We start from the raw sequence: 17,710 nt of genomic DNA on the forward strand, positions 1-17,710 counted from the left end.
GGATTAGGTAATCCATTTCAGTGACATTGGTTTCAAGGTAAATATCACTTAGGTCTCTGGCAAGAATTTCTCTTCTGTATTTCCAAATGCTGTGCATGGATTCTTTTACGTGCACCTGATGGGGCAGACAAGGATCATGTTTAACAAGATTACAACAGCATAAAAATTATACATCAAAACGGACTCAGTCACACATCTGAAACAAAATCATAGCCTTACCATAAAGTGTGTGCAGTGATTGTAACCAGCTGGATCTTGTTCACTACAAGATCCTTGATTGGGGTTAACCTGGACCAAATCAGGAAAGCCCGGGGTGACCAATATAACCAGGAGGTTAGAATCTCCTCAGTTCAGGCAACTGACTGAGCTGGCTGGTCACAGCTTATACCCTTTACTTATTCGTGCAGTGTAACTTGGTGACAGGTTACTTCAGTATGCACCTGAACAGTGCTCAGAAAGACATTGAGGACAACTGAATTTATAAACACTCACTGAAAACGAGAATGGAAGCACATACCAAAAAAGCCTCAGTTTTCAAGTCCCTTAGAAACGGATGGATAAACCAGTTCTGGGTTCAAAACATTCTTTTCTACTTGGAATACTGGTTTGTTATTAAAGACTACCAAATTGTCACAATTGTCTGGCAGTCAGAGAGACACGCAACATCCTGATGGCACATGCTAAAGGAAGAAAATAAACACACTCCCCATGAGAATGTTGCTGCAAACCATTATTCTGACTCCGTTAAATATCAGCAACAATGAACCTTGGGTCGTTCACCTCCTTAAATGCCTGGAGGAAAGTAAATTCTTTCAATTACTTGGAACCATGGTACAAGCATCATTCAGTTGTAAGAAATTCTCTTGCTAAAAACAAAATACATTAATTTATGATATTAGCAGGTACGAGACTGTGAGAAAGAAGGCTGTTCCTTCTCTCTCGCTGCAAAGAAAGTTCTCAGCAGTCAAAGGCAGGGACATGCAGACATACTTGCCAAAGTACAACTAGATATGCATCTGGTTGGAGTTAATGGTCAACACACAGCAAGACAAAAATTGCAAAATGGTTATTAACCAAAGTAATGGGGAGAAGGAAGGAGGCACCTTGGGTACCCCTCTTCTGGTCTTCAGCCTAATGGGATCGAACAAGTGATTGGAAAGGTGTACACTAGCATCCCCTGGAAGCAAAGTATATTAACGGGTTAACAATGTGTAGAGGTGGATGAACGTGGAGCAGTCCAGACCCAAGACGTCAGCCTTTACGCTCCTCTGATGCTGCTTGGACCGCTGTACGTCCCGCTCTACACCTGGTTATCTCAGATTCTCCAGCATCAGCAGTTCCTACTATCTCTGTATTATTGGGTGTTTGGAAGAGAACGGGACTATCCTCAACAGGAAATGGTGTCTTTCTTAATCTGTTACTCTGCACATCAAGATAGAACAAAGGAAAAGTCTGCAAACAGAAAAACCATCAAAGTCCCTCTCAGTTGGATTTTTTTTCTTAGTCCTTTTCGGAGCTTTTCATCATATTTAAACAGTCGCTCAAAAAACACAAAATCACAATAAGCACAATCCCTTTTATTAGGCAATCTACCCAGCTCTGGCTTGAGAATGGGTTTCTATGAATATAGCAGGAAGGTAGGGGCGTGTAAAAGGAGAACGGCTCGCAAAAGGTTTTGTTTTGTATTTAAAAGACTAACAGAAGTTAAACTGAACAAATGAGTAAAATAAATGGGAAAGCAACTGTGACAAGTGAATATCACAAAAAAGAGGATAGCCAAGCTGCAAAAGTAGACAGTCTAACAAAACAAATGCAAACAAACAGGTGTACACCTTAGTGGATAGTGAACGTTTGTTACTTTTTAAAATAGAATACAAATCATAACCAAAAATTGCTGTCCAATGGTCAGAATTGACAATTAAAACTTCCAGATTATATTTTCTACAGGTATAAAGGGAGGTACATACAATGGAGACACACCATTATCAATTACACAGAGTAAAGGAAGTAAAGGCCCAATGGTATCATCACTGGACCATTAATCCAGAGGCCCAGGTAATGTTCTGGGACCAAGTTCAAATCCTGCCATGTTAGATGGTGGAATTTGAATTCAATAACAATGTGAAATCATTTTCAACTGTTGGGAAAAATCCCATCTAGTTCACTAATGACCTTGAGGATGGAAAACTGCCATCCTGACCCATAGTAACGTGGTTGACTCTTAAATGCCCTGCTCTGGACTATTAAGGATCAATAATAAATACTGGCTCAGCCAGCAATACCCTCATCTTGTGAATATTTTTTTTAAAAAATGCATTAGTGCCTAAACAATATAAAAAGAATTTTCTCCCCCCACAGGGCTGAAGAATTGGTCACAATATTGTGACAACATGACAAAGAAAAGGACTTGCATTTTTTGATGGCCCAGTTCCCAACCTCAACACGACAGCACTTTATAACCAATGAAGGACTTTTGAAGTAAAGTCATTTAATGCGAGAGACCTGTCAGTTACTTTGCACACATTAAGACAGTGCAAGTGAGCGTTTTATATTAATCATGGAGTCATAGCCACAGGAGATTTTAATTAACCAAAAATAGTTTGTGGTAGGAAAGTATTTGCACTGTGGAAGAGAGGATCTTTTGAGTGCATCGAGTTTGTTCAATTCAAACAAAGTAGCAAGCTCAACTTGACCTAGTTCTGCACAGCAAATAATGCAAAGGCTACCATAATGAGGGAAGGGCATTCAGTGCAATCGGGGTAAGTCAGGATAAAAAAGGTCCTTGCGTGGATAAAAATAAGTAAAATTATCCCATAAATAAAAGCCAAAAAGAACTGCAAATGCTGTAAATCAAATAAAAATAGAAATTGCTGGAAAAGCTCAGGAGGTCTGGCAGCATCTGTGGAGAGAAAGTTAATGTTTCAGGTCAGTTCTGAGGAAGGGTCACTCTGGTTTCTCTTCATAGATGCTACCAGGCCTCCTGAGCTTTTCCAGCAATTTCTATTTTTTTTCATCACTTAAGAAATACAGAACGCCCCAATTAAATGATGAAATGGAATCTTTGATCATCAATGTGAAGTACTTAAACAGGAGGAGATGAGACAGATAGTAGGAACAGATTTTCTTTAATTTCGATTGTGAACAAGGACCGCGTTGAAGGCTGCTGCAGACAATTAGTTTATGGAAAATATCATCTAATTTGTTAGTATAATTTCCACTGGCACAAGATATGTGAAACATTAAGGGCTTGGACTGGAATAAGTTAGGCACAGGAGTGGTGCAAAAGGAGCCAGCAGGTTTTGCAGTGAGGACAAGAAGGGGTAGTATTTTACACCTAAGGCACTAAACCTATGCTTATAAATTAATTGTTTAATATTCTTGTTACAAAACCTTTATGATTGCATACTGTGTTAATAACCAGATTGAACTCAATTCCTTTGTTTCGGATCAACGTAAGAAATAGAAGATTATACATCCACTTAAACATGCTCTGCCATTCAATAAGATCACAGCTGATCCACTTTCTTGACCAATCTCCTCGATTCCTAAAACCCAAAATTCATTCACTCAGCTTTGATCATCTTCGCAACTGAGCATCTGAATTCCAGAGTTCAAAATCCTACAAATTCCAAAAACAGGCAATCCTTTGGGTAAAAACAAAATTGCATCTCTGTCCCAAATGGGCAACTCCAATTCCTAAGGGCTTTGATCCACAAGTTCTAGATTCTCCAGACAGGAGGAAACAGCCTCTTAGCATCAATCCTGTTGCAAAATCTTAACATGTTTCAATAAAGTTCCTGTCAAATCCATCTCCTCACATAAAAATCCCCCTATTTTAACAATTAATTCAGTGAATCTTTTTGGAACAATCTCTTGGGCAATTACACTGCCTTTTTGTATGAATTTGATCTTCTCACCAAAGTGGCCTGATGAGGTCTCAGCAAAGGCTTGTTGTACAATAGCAACAAGATTTGCCTTCTGTTATTCTCCAACCTTCTTGCAACAAAGGCTAACGTATCACTTACCTTTCTAATTGTTTGCTTCACCTACATTTTCAATTTGAGTAGTGTACACAGACACCTTAATTCCTCTGAACACCAATACTTAATAGATGCTCTCTACAGGTAGTTCTCCTGTAATGTGATAGTTGCATTCGTGTGATCTTGCGCTATAGAAAACTTCCACAGAAAATCACGTTATAGGGAAATCGCAATATCTGTACAGCGGAAAGTTCATGTTATCCAAACAGCATCCACTATTCATTAGTTGCATTATGGCCCATTTGTGTTAATGAAATGCGTTATAGCTGAAATACCTGTATTTGAAAAACGCATATTTGTTACCCATCCTAAATACCCTCACATTTTCCTATACACACTCCACCTGAACCTTCTTAACCACTCTACCTGCAGACCATTACATCCTGTTCACTGTTTACTTTCCCAGCTTACTTTATAAGTGTGGTTATAAATGGTAGGGGAATGGAATGCATTGCCGGAGAGGGCGGTGAGGTCGGCCTCATTAGGGGCATTTATGCTGCTATTAGATAGGCAAATGGATAATAGTACAAGGCAGGGGTGGAGGTTAGATAGAACTTAGATTTCCGGTAAAAGTTCAGCACAATATCGTGGGCCGAAGCACCTGTACTGTTCTATGTTCTAACTCCAACAAAACTAGGTGCGTTACATTTGTTCTTTCATTTAATTCATCCAAGAGGATTGTAAGCTGCTGAGAATCTAGGGCTGTTCTATGTCACACCCCATTAGTAGCAGCCTATCATCGTGAAAAATGATCTGTTTAGCCCTTCTCTGTGTTTCCTGTTTGTTGATAAATTTTATGTTAATAAAATTAACTCAGATCTGATGATCCCTTATCTTGTATGAACCAGAGGGGTTTCCACACCTGCTTTGTCTGCTTAGTCATAAGTTTTATACCTGAACCTATTATCAGAGCAGTAAAAAGTATATGTGAAGCATTTTAAAATATTTCTCAAATCTGATAAGTATTTATCGAAACGCACACCAGCCTTCTTTTGTAAATTAGGGGCTGCTTCCCTTTCATCCAGTTGCAATCTGATACAGTTATAAAATAAATACATTCCTGATTAAAGAGGGGAGAAGCATACACCAGGCACAAAGTTATTACACAAAGATTTGTTGTTTTACAACCTTATTCCCTTGTTTCACACCTCATTTTTATCAACAAGGCTATTGCTTTTCAGAAATTTATTCTCATTTTGATGATAAGAAACACAAATTCTATTGTTCATCAGAAGTGACTCGTAAAGGATGGGTACTTTTGCTCAAAAGGACGTAGTTGGTATTTTTATTTCTCAGCTCAATCATTCTTGCAACATTTCCTATACAAAGCCAAACTGAGAACAAGAACTATGGGCATTTTTGGTACTTACAGACTTAGCTTGAAGAATTGTGTTCACGTTATGACTTCACATTAAACATTTGAAGACAGCAAAGGAGGATGAGGGGTAAGTTTGTTCCTATTGATCTGGATTCATTCCAGATTCCTATCAGTAAAATTGCAGGATTGCTATCGCACCATCTAGGAAATTCATGGTGGATTCACACAAGACTGAACTTGTACGAGATTCGTTCATTTTGCCTGATATTTGTTCAAAATATAAAACATGCAAATCATTACATCAAGCAAAAAGGTTCTCAAAGAGATGGTGGGATGATATTCCTGGGATCACAACCGATTTACGATGGTGAAATTGATGTGCAGATCTGTGGCAAGCATATTTGGTGAAATTTTCTATTCTTCAGAAGATTTCTTTTTTTAAAAAAAGATAATTGCATGTTGTTACCCAAATATGGCCAGTGGATCATGGACTAACAGGAAATACTTCTCACAAGTAATGTTCACGACTGGCAGGTAGCACTTTTTCGGAATGGATCAGTGAAATTAGCACCTAGACTCCTGATTCAGAGTTAACGCCAACATCAGCTGGCTGATGATTGGGTAATGTCATGGAGTACAGATTATATATCTGACCTATCCTTACACAAATGAATTTGGTGGGACGTGCTTTCGTAGATGAGGGAACAAGCTTCAGCTGAGACACACAGAAGGAGAAGGAATGAAAAAGATGGAATGGACCTACAAGATATGTTGGCACTCAGCTCTTTATATAATGATCAAAATCAAAGACAGAACAAGATGGGAAATCCAGTTCAATTTGATGGTCGACTCTTCAAAGAGTTACAAAGAAAGATTAAACTTGTTCTTTCTCATCTGAGTTGCAATCTATTTATGATCCCCCAACTCGTGCAATTCTGAAACCTAGAACTTATAGCCAATTTGTCTTTGATTTTGTTCATTGCTACTGATTAATGTTTCCCTGTTATCAGATATTCTGCCAATTTAGACAAAGGACAGATTAGATCCATGACCAATTAGTTTGGAAGCCATTGCTGTTTGTCAGCTAACTCAAAACCCATACTACAACAGAAAAGGCATGTGAATTTAACACAATAGAATTCCATTCTCCCACTCTTGAAAATCAATGATTGATCCCTTCCTGAATGAAGAATTACACTCTGAAAGGGCTGCAGTCTGTTAGCTTGGATAGGCTGCCTCTAGTTGGCAAAGATTTCTCCCATAGGGATCCAGATGTTCTTGCACTGTGTGGCTTGGTAGAGGAATTCTTCACCTGCACCTTGCTGAAGGTTCCACCAGTTTCGCTGCGCACCATAGTTCACCCAGGTCCGCTTTACATTTTCAGCTGACGACCACTCAACAAACTTTGATCCCTGCAGAAGACAAGAGAAAGGTAACACTGTTACATATATCTTTGAACATTAAAGGAAAGGAACTATAATGATGGGCACAGCCCATGATGCAAGGCTTCAGAGAGGAAGACGATTTAGTGTTGTGGATTAGGACAGCTGCATAAACCTGTAGCACAAAAAGAATAAAAGGTCTTTGGATTTATTTAGTACCTTTCAAAATCATAGAATGCTCCAAACTACCTTACAATAAAGTGAAGCACTTCTGGAAGTGCTGTCGAATGTTTAACAACAGAAATGTTCAAAACAATTTACACACAGCAAGATTACACAAGCAACAATAAGTTAAAAGGCCCAGTATGGTTTTAGAGGATATCAGGGACATCGGTAAGTGCTTTTTGTTGATACCAGTCATGGAATCATTTGTGCCCAATGAATTGAATAAGCAGACTGAAGGATTCAAGTGGCTACTCCTGCTCCTAATTCGTATGTTTACTGTCTCAGACAAAAGGAGTGCTCCACTTTCAGAATGATATCAGCAATGTCTTCACATTGAAGGAAGCCTAACTACTCAGACTGCATGTGCACCATCAGAATGTCAACGTAATTGTATACCATTAACTCAAAACTGAAATATTTAGCTTTGATGCTGCTGAAACTCTGAAATAAACACATCAGTTTTCTCCTTTTTGAAAGGTGTTGAAGTATGGTCCATTGGTATCTATTTCTTTCATTCCCTGTCCAAATGGTCACTCCCCATCCTTATGCCTATATAACAGCTGCTGGCCAGCAGTTCAACCAGGGAATGTATCACTGAAGTGAAGTTGTCAAAGTGTTAATGTCATTGGACCAATAATCCAGAAACTCAGACTAATTTTCCAGGTACATGGATAAAAATCCTATCCGGCAGCTGGTGGAATTGAAATTCAACTAATTACATATGGAATTGAAAGCTAACCTCAGTAATAGTGACCCTGAAGGCCTTCAGCAACTGTCATTAAAAACCCATTTGGTTCACTGGTGCCTTTTAGGCAAGGAAATCTGTCATCTTACTTGGTCATGTGACACCATACCATTAGCAATATAGTTTTTTTAAAATTTGATTTGATTTATTATTGTCACGTACCTAGGCACAGTGAAAAGTTTTGTTTTGCGTGCAGTTCAGGCAGATCATACCATAGAAAGTGCGTGGGGTGATAGAACAGAGCGAGGAATACAATGTTACAGCTGCAAAGAAGTGCACAAACAGTGAGATCAGCATTAAACTTAAAATTTGAGAGGTCCATTCAGAAGTCTAATGACAGGGAAGTAGCTGTTCTTGAATCTGTTGGGACATGTGTTTAAGCTTTCGTATCTTCTGCCTGATAGAAGACATTGCAACAAACTGCCCTCTGAAATGCCTAGAAAGCCACTTAGTACAAGGGTAATAGGAGATGGATAACAAATGCTGGCCTTGCCAATAACACCCAAATCCCACGAAAGAACTTAAATATCATCTCCCATGCATAGCTTTGTGAGCAAGAGTCACAAGACAGGGAATGCTGGCTGGTTTCTCCCTCCTCCTTAGCTGGTAAGTTCCAAACAATGCCTCCCCTGGGGTTTAACAAGCTCTGTACAAACTCAGGTTCAAGTTTAGATTCTTCTGCTCTGCCTGGTGATGCCTTTAACCAACTAATTCTCCCAGGGAGCTGCTAAAATTCGTTATCAACTCTCCACTACTTTACACACAAGAGGTTAAATATTAGCACTTATTAAGTTGAGGTTATTGACCTACATTGCAACAGGAAAATCATTTTAGCCTCTGCGTCAACTCTAACTAGGGGAATTAACCCAAATAGTGTGCAAGCAGGTCATAAGCACAAGTAATAATACCCTTTGTGATTTAACACTTATTGAATACCACAATAAGTACCTGCAAGTTCTGCAAGTGAATTGATTAACCAAAAGCAACAATGAGGTTGTGCAATGCAACCTGCCAACTCAGGCTTCTGCATGTGTCAATAAAAGCAGATTGTCTTCCTTGATGACCTTTGCAGTGCAGGGGGTGCAATGAAAAGGACTTGTGTTCTCTTTTTGCATTTAAAAGTGAGGGGTTAGAATGGAATGTGATGTCAGACTAATTACTTCAACACTGATAGAGTGCAGTTAGATTAATTGCTTGTTTCATTCCATTAGCACCAACCACCATTTGTAGTCAACATTCATTTCCAAACTGATACACATGATCTAAGCCAGGAGCTCTCAAACATTTTGCTCCTTGGACCACTCAAGTGGGATAAAAGACCTTGTGGATCACCCACTGGTTCCAACCCATCCACCTTCACTTGCCATCCCCAGAAAAAAAGCTCTGGGGGCGGGGGGGGGGGAAACACTCTGGCATTGCTTTTGGTAAGACACCAATGAGGTGATGTCTGGTTCCAAAATGGAGAACTCTAATCTCATGTCAGTTTATTACTCCACTTGATTTTCAGCTGCCTATGAGTCAGAAATGTGACTGTAGATTATTGGAGATGGCAGCAGATCCTTCACAGCCGATCGGGTGACTCTTGAATAGTCAACACTGTACATGGAGCCAAGCTTTCTCACCACATTAAAGACCCCTGTAGACCATCAGAGGCCCATACAGCAGACTTTTAGAACTACTGATCTAAACTGACGTTATCTATGTGGGGGTAGGGGAATTCTCCAATGCTGAGGACACCATCTTTCAGAGGAGCTGCTGAGATGAGCCTACCCAATCTGTTTGGTCAAGTGTTGAGATATTCCATTGACATTAATTAAATTTACAGCAAGGGTTTTCTCTCTACCATAAACAAAACCAGAATTGCCAGACAAACTCCTTTAGCTGGTAAGTTCCAAACAATGCCTCCCCTGGGGTTTAACAAGCTCTGTACAAACTCAGGTTTGGTAAGACACCAATGAGGTGATGTCTGGTTCCAAAATGGAGAACTCTAATCTCATGTCAGTTTATTACTCCACTTGATACCCTTTGTGATTTAACACTTATTGAATACCACAATAAGTACCTGCAAGTATTTGCGGAGACACATTTTGGGTTGTTTGTTTAAGTTTCTCTCAATGTCTTGTTCAACATTCTGGTCAGAATCACTAAAATCTAATCAACTGCTCATTCAAAGGAGTCACGACTAGGATGAAACCATCACCAATATGGATGAAGGAGATCTCATAACTAGTATCAGAGATAATGGGAACTGCAGATGCTGGAGATTCCAAGATAATAAAATGTGAGGCTGGATGAACACAGCAGGCCAAGCAGCATCTCAGGAGCACAATGAAGGGTCTAGGCCTGAAACGTCAGCTTTTGTGCTCCTGAGATGCTGCTTGGCCTGCTGTGTTCATCCAGCCTCACATTTTATTATCTTGAGATCTCATAACTGCTGTGTTTGATCTGCAGGTATTTGGAGATGAATATCAAGATTCAAAAATTTCATGGAACAGTGAGGCTGGCTTTGCATTTTAAATGAATCTCGATACTCCAACAGCAAATTATCTTCACATTTAAATGGCAACTCAGTTAGGATCACAGGATATTGCAAAGGTAGACAATCAGTCCACTAACACTTTGCTAATCCTGGGAGAGCTATGAACGCATATTCCAGACAACACAGTTGCTTTAATCGATGTGCATCATTTCCTCCTTACAAACTGTTAGAGCCCTTAGATTTGTCTTTTAGAATAAACTATTTTAACTGTTCTATAATTTCTTCACAACACAGAACTTCAAGTAGAGTCAGAAGAGTTACTGAGCTCTAAAGAAGTCATATCAGACTTGAAACGCCTGCTGTTTCTCTCTCCATAGATGCTGCCAGACCTGCTGAGTTTCTCCAGCATTTCTGTGTTGGTTTCAAATTTCCACAAGAATTTATAATTATTACTGCTCAATAATTACTGTTTATCACTTTCCGATGGCATAAATAGAAAAGATTTACAGAGACAACACTTCACTGCTTTGGTACAACTTTCATTTCAAAGGATTTTTGAAGATGATAATCTTGGTCTTTATTATTTCCTTCCAGACTTCCCTCAGGATTCTTATGAAATGTGCCATCAGGGAGTGCGGTCTTTCTTGCTTGGGAGTGTCTATTTTTTCAATACTGAACACACATCTTGTTATCTAATGAGTTGCCCCACTTCCTCTTCCTGTCCCTGCTCAGTCCCACTACCACATGTTAAAGCTAATGAGTGTTTAAGAGGACTAGCTAGGCATATTATAGAGGGTAACGGATGAATACAATTAGATGCTATGAAAACCTAACACCACTTCATCGCCAACACAGATTTTACTCAAAGTGATCAAATGGCAAATTAGATAATTTTTTTTTGAAATAATTTCAAAGTGCTTCTGGTGGGCAAACTCTCTCTCTCTTCACATGAGGCTTATTTTGCTACAATTTGCCCTCATTGAAGTCATAAAGACAGCAGATATTTCCTCAATGAAAATAGTTATTGTTAAGTGAATCCACGTCAGTGACCCAACTGCTCCAACTATTCCTCATATCCAAAATTGAGTGAGTAGAATTTAGCAGTAACAGTCAGAATTATAGACAGGGGCGTAAAAACACTGCTTCTATTTTTGTTTCAAAGCTGAAGCGGTGTCAAGAACACACAATGCCACACTCTAGCCATTTCTGCTCTATGGAAAGTGAGAGGGTGTTGGCTGCAGACAGCTACAGACTCAGCAGCAAGGTTCAGAAGGGATTTTTGATGCACTTTATCCCACAACCTCCCCTGTGCAGAAACAGTGACTGTTGTTGTAGGTCAACGTATTCCATCTGTAACTGGAGTTTCCAATGTTCAAATTTGATCAATTACATTAAACAGTCACTGGGATGAAATAAATTGAGGTCAGCATTTATTTTTGTCATACCAAAAAAGTTTCCAAGTAATATAATGGCATAATTAGAAGCCCTAGAATACATTCTGCGTGCTTCTAGCCAGCTCACCACGTACAAGTCACTACTAAACCAAACAGGCTATATACTGTTTGGGTTGCAGTTAATATTTCCTGAAAAAGGTACCAAAAAGATCCATCTCCCGGACAGTACGATGTTCAGGAATGGTAAAACATTAATTACTCTAAAAAGTCTTCACTTGTCAAAAGTCCAAAGACCAAAAATAAATTCTGCTAGATCACAGATAACATTTATTGATCAAACGTTCATTTCTTATTACAGACTGTTATAAAATCAAAATCATCCAATTTACATATCTGTGTTGTTGACTGTCTGATAATTCTTAAAGTGACCATTGCATAACAGTTTTATTGCTCTTTAAAATGTTAAGCACCTGTGCTAGCAGGGTTTGAAGTTAGCACATTATAGACATGCACCACAGCAGACAGAAAAGGTGAAATCGAACTGGTCAGTGTACAGCACTGAAATCATTCACATTATGCCTGTCAACTTTACTCATTACCTCATGCTACACCTTGCAGAACTTGCATCTTAAGAATCAGATTGGTCATTGTGGCAAACATAAGTGTGAAAAATTTAAGCAAAGTAGGGATGACTTGGTCTTCTTTGCAAGTTGCAGTTGCAGTTTCATTTCTATTTAAAGTTTTGAATAAACAGAGCTTTAAAAACCTTTTTACATAAAATGCATCTCATTAGGAAAGGCCTTAACACTTCAAGCCCAAAAGGTATAGATGAAGCCTGAAAAAGCACCAACATGCATTTTGTAATGCAAACGCCTTCAACCGGCTCAGCCCAAAAGCTGCTTCCGATACCATCTATTTAAGATAAAAACCATGCAAGCATTCATTAAGATGATAGAAGAGGAATCAGGAATTAGACTCAGGGCTATGTAGGAAACCATCGGAAACCTCAATTAAATTCAACCTCAATTTCATTTGCTCACTTTCTTGTTCTACAATATTGAAACCCTCAGGAATTCTCTATACGTATTCCATCCCATTTTGCAAAACTTGGTTTCTGTACAGAATTGCAGAAACCATCAGTAAGATCTCAGTTCTCAGTACCTACTTTTCTATATAGAATCTTTCAATTACATTTCCACCTTTTGGAATCTGTTAGTCTCTGATAAATGTTTGAGGTAGAACCAGACTGTTTGCAACCTTGCTATTATATCCAATGCCAAGATGAGCTTCTGACCTCACATCTGTGCCCTAGCCAAGACCATCTATTTCCACATTTCTTTTAAAACTCGCATTAGAATCCACACATGCTACAGCTTATCTGCTACTGAAACGCTCTTCCATATGTTCATTACTGCTACTTTTGATCATGCCGATGCATTCTTGACTGGCCTGTCTTTCCCTCTCCATGAACTTAAGTCATCCAAAATGATGCTGCTTACATCTCAGCCTACATGAAGTCTTATTTACCCATCATCCCTGTCCTTGTGACCAAAATTTCCCAAAATTTGTGGGTAAATGGAGCTGAGTCTCAAAGATCAGCCATGACCGTATTAAATGGTGGGGCAGACTCGAGGGGCCAGATGGCCTACTCCTGCTCCTAGTTCCTAAATTCAATGTTAAGCACTGTCTTGACTTTCTTTATATTTATTTTACAAAGCCTCCATGGCCTTGTCCCTTCATACCTCAGATTTTCCAGAATTCTATCATCCTCAGATATCTCTTTGCCCCTCTAATTCTGACCTCACCTGTGCATTTTTATATTCAACGCTCCACCACTGGCAGTCTTGCCTCCAGCTACCAAAGACCTAAGCTCTGGAATTCCTCCTGAAACATTTAAAAAGTTCCTTAAAATCTAAAGACTTTGACTAAGCTTTTGGTTATTTGCCCTAAAGCCCTACATGACGTGGTGTCAAATTTTGACGGATAGTGCTTCTATGAAGTGCCTTGGAACTGGTTACATCAATAAAAGGGCAAGTTGTGGCTGCTTGTTGAAAACATTAGGAGGTCAATAATAGATTCCAATCTGTAACTTTTATTTGATTTGTCCTCTCCACTGAGCCAGTACAGTAGACACTTAATGCAGAATGGCAAACATTACCACACAGGAATGACACAACAGCAGATTACCTTTTCAGATCCAAAATACCACATGGCTTGGACATCTTGATGCTCAACTAGGAATTTACTGAGGTGGTCTCGGCAGCCAGTCAGAATATTCACGACACCAGCAGGAAGATCTGAGGTTTCAAAGACCTACAGAAACCAAAACAAAAATTCTTTGGTTGAAATATGCAACACCCACAGGAATTAGCCTGACTTTAAATCGAGAAGTAAGTTTTTTGCTAAGGTAATGTTTCAAAATGATTATAACTATTCCAAATCTGTAAAATGTCACCAGTAAAGCCCTGCATTGGGATGGATGGTTTCATCTCTATAGTTTCAAAAAGGCACAAGGCTTTTAAAACAAAAAATTTAAAAAAAGAAACACACCAAATTGTTTCTTTGAATCCGTGATGTAAAAGATAGGATTGTTAAAATTCACGTCACATAACATAAACAATTAACATCAGCTTTATATTTTTGAACATTTAGTCAACTCCAATCAAGTTGTATGCTCAGTGGGGAATAAGGTTGTTTTTAATAGAACCCTACAGCACTGAAGCAGGTCATTCGGCCCATCAAGCCCACACAAACCCTCCAAACATCATCCCATCCCCCTACCCTATCTCTGTAACCGTGCATATCCCATTGCCAATCCACCCCAACCTGCACATCTTTGGACTATGGGAGGAAATTGCAGCACCCAGAGGAAACTCATGCTGACACAGGAAGAATGCCCACACAGTTGCCCGAGGGTGAAATTGAACCCGGGTCCCTGGTGCTGTGAGACAGCACTGCTAACCACAGAGCTACTGTAACACCCAAATTACTGTTCCTGTGAAGCACAGTTGAATTCACCAGATAACTGGACGTGTCTGGAGCACAAGACTGGGCATGCGAAGACAGCACTTAAAATGTTATATGACAAAGGTGATTTTTAGGGTATTCATTATCTGTAAAATGACATCTGCCTGAAAGATTGGTACAATAATGGTTTCAAAATGATGGAAAGTGTTCCAAATGCCAGCACTATCATTCCTGACCTCGACTAGCATGTTAAGTGATTGTTGAGTCAGCAGAGTAACCAGTTCAATGCACTGTTGATATTCAAAAACAAAAGGAGGTCACATTCCTAGACGTTGGAGGAATCTCAGCACAGCAATCTATTTACATTCATGCATGCGACGCAGGATTTCTCAGAATCAACAGAAGACAAAATAGAAATCTGGTGGCATGCAGAATCCATGCTTAGTCTTGTTTAGCAGCATGTAATCAAAGTGTGAAAACGCTGCTGACCTGACTCTAACAGCTTGTCAGGTTCCTTGAAAAACCTTGTCAATCGCATTCATTGGTAAGTATTCACTGACTGCAGTTCAGAGCCTTACCAGCCACCGTGCTGCAGACAACCTGCTGACGGTATGTCAAACAGCTCTGCCACTTAAAGCTGTGCACAACTTCAGAGAATTATACAGAAAGAGAACTCTATGATCAACAGGCAGGTATAATTGGTGCTACTAGTGCATAGTGCATGAAATGCTAAAACCTACCATTGCAATGTTCATCTGATATATCTAAAACAACACCAAACTTCATTATCCTTCCAAATTGATCAATTTTTCCCACACTAACTCCCATGGTGCTGGGGAGACTGCTGATAACTTACCCAAGTGCGCAATTTTCCTGTGTGAACTCAGGTAGCAGGCTACTTGACCATAAGATATAGGAACAGGATTAGACCATTTGGCCCATTGAGTTTGTTCTGCCATTCAAATCATGGCTGATGTGTTTCTCAACCACATTATCCTGCCTTCTCCTCATAACAGATGATCGCCTGGCTAATCAAGGGCCTATTGATATCTGTCTTAAGTACACTCAATAACTTGGCCAATCCAGCCCTCTGCAGCAATGAGTTCCACAGATTTGCCACCCTCTGGCTGAAGAAATTTTTCCTCATCTCAGTTCTAAGGGTGGCCCCTTTGCTCTGAGACTGCGCCCTCAGGTCATAGTCTCTCCTACCAGCAGAATCGTCTTATCCACATTCACTCTATCCAGGTGGCTTAACATTTTGCAAGTTTCAATGAGATCCTCCCCATATCCTTCTAAATCCCTCAGACAACAACCGCTACACCCTGGGATCATTTTTTGTAAGCCTCCTCTGGATCTCTTTGAATGCCAGCACATCCTTCATTAGATACAGGGCCCAAAGCTGCTAGAAGGATCGAGTTTTCCAAAAATTTTAAATGTGTCCAAGTTTGCATTCTGACAAAATCATTGTCGCACAACCTAAAGAGATTGGGAGTTTTTCACAAGGGCTATTGAAAACATTCTCATTCATGCATGGATGTCTTAAAACTCTGGCCTATACCTGATAAAGTTCCAAGGCTGGCAGGGGATACTTTTCACTGGGGACAATGATGACAGCATTTCCTCGAATAATGGCTGGAGCAAACAGACTCACAAAACTGAGGAGGGGGTTCTCATCTGGGCAAGCAATGGCGATCACTCCAACTGGCTCCCGAACCATGATTGTGGCACCATAAAGCTGGGTTTCCTTCAACAGACAGACAGACACAGAGCGCGCGCGTGAGAGAGAGAGAGAGAGAGAGACAGACAGACAGACAGACAGACAGACAGACAGACAGACAGACAGAGAGAGAGAGAGGGAGAGAGAGAGAGTTAGTGCTCTTACTGTCAATAATCCGCGACAGTCATATTTGCTGAATGAAGGGATGGTTGAAAATTACACAGCAAAGAAACCTTTACGTCACTGTTAGCAAAGCAATAACTACACAGATATTAGCACCAACTCTAGTGAATAGAGGAATTCTGAGTTCAACTTCATCCAGACAAAACAGCTTGAAATTCACAGGCTTACATGAAGAGACAATCTTATGAATGCAGAACAACTCAATAAGGATCTGAGGAGTAACAATTATGCAGTAGAGTCATGTTAAATACTTTACCGTAAGATGATGCAACACAGGAGGTTATTCATCACATCAGCCCTACTTAGGAGCTACCCCATCAGTCTCAAACACCTGCTCTTTCCCCGCATCCTTGTAAGATTTGCTCCTTCAAGTATTTAGCGATTGTCTTTCCAAAAAGTTATTACTTAATTTGGTTCCACTATTCTTTCAGGCACTGCATCAGGCACCAGATCATAATATTGCACACCGTAGAACAAATAAATCTCCACATCATGCTTCTGGTGCTTTTGCAAATTACTTTAAATTTGTGTTTCTAACACAGGCAACTTAGTTAGCAAAACCCTTCATAATGATGAATGCCTCTACTAATTGTCCCATTAGATTTTTCTGCTGTAAAGCTGTACTAGGTTCTCTCATTTCTCCTGGCAATTAAAATCCTTCATCCATACTTGCAAGAGTCCTAAAATATGGAGCACAGAAATAGACAATTTTCCAATGGGGTCGAAGCAGAAATTAAGCTCAACATATCATTGTTACTTTTGATAATCCTCTGCTTATTTTGAGCCATGAGTCCCAAGTGGACTGCTACCTTTGAAGATTAGTGCGTACACCCTCAATCTTTCTGTTCTTGCACGTCCTTGTAAAATGATACCATTTGGCATTTCACCACTTTCTTCCTACCAAGTTGTGTCACTTCTTATCTCTGTTTAACATTTCGTCTGTCACAAGTCTACACATTTCCCTGATTTGTCTCCACCTCCCCGTCTTCTCTGCCTTTTAGCAATCATGACATTTCAGCAGTACTTCATCAGTTGTAAAGCACTTTGAGACATCAAGTGGTCATGAAAGGCACTATATAAATGCAACATTTTCTTTTCTTTGACATCAGAACCTAAAAATCAAATTTCCTCGGGGTTCTTTGAGGGTGGATATTGTTAAGTGATGAATTTCCAGGTCAGTGCTGTTCTTTAGCTGACCACTCCAGTGAATGACTCTTGGCTCTAGAAAGGGAAAGGGATCTTCTGTAATCAGTGACTTTC

At 39.7% G+C, this 17,710-nt stretch overlaps 1 protein-coding gene across 2 annotated transcripts in view; it reads right to left on the bottom strand.

Moving 5' to 3' along the window:
- Positions 1-1,605: 1,605 nt before the first annotated feature.
- The window catches only part of aldh16a1 (aldehyde dehydrogenase 16 family, member A1), a 75,145-nt gene continuing 59,040 nt past the window's right edge, over positions 1,606-17,710 (bottom strand). The window contains exons 15-18 of one of the 2 annotated variants that reach the window (XR_009443032.1): positions 16,109-16,294; positions 13,771-13,896; positions 7,873-7,973; positions 6,659-6,770 (exon numbers count right to left, since the gene is read on the bottom strand). Coding sequence is in view for 1 of the 2 variants with exons in the window: in XM_048521157.2 (XP_048377114.1) it covers positions 6,597-6,770; positions 13,771-13,896; positions 16,109-16,294 (486 nt within the window). In the remaining variant the exon portion in view is untranslated. Of the gene's footprint in view, positions 6,771-7,872; positions 7,974-13,770; positions 13,897-16,108; positions 16,295-17,710 lie in introns of both variants that reach the window. The other variant, XM_048521157.2, reaches the window with a different exon arrangement.

Source organism: Stegostoma tigrinum, chromosome 38, assembly GCF_030684315.1.
Source record: "Stegostoma tigrinum isolate sSteTig4 chromosome 38, sSteTig4.hap1, whole genome shotgun sequence".
NCBI lineage: Eukaryota > Metazoa > Chordata > Chondrichthyes > Orectolobiformes > Stegostomatidae > Stegostoma > Stegostoma tigrinum.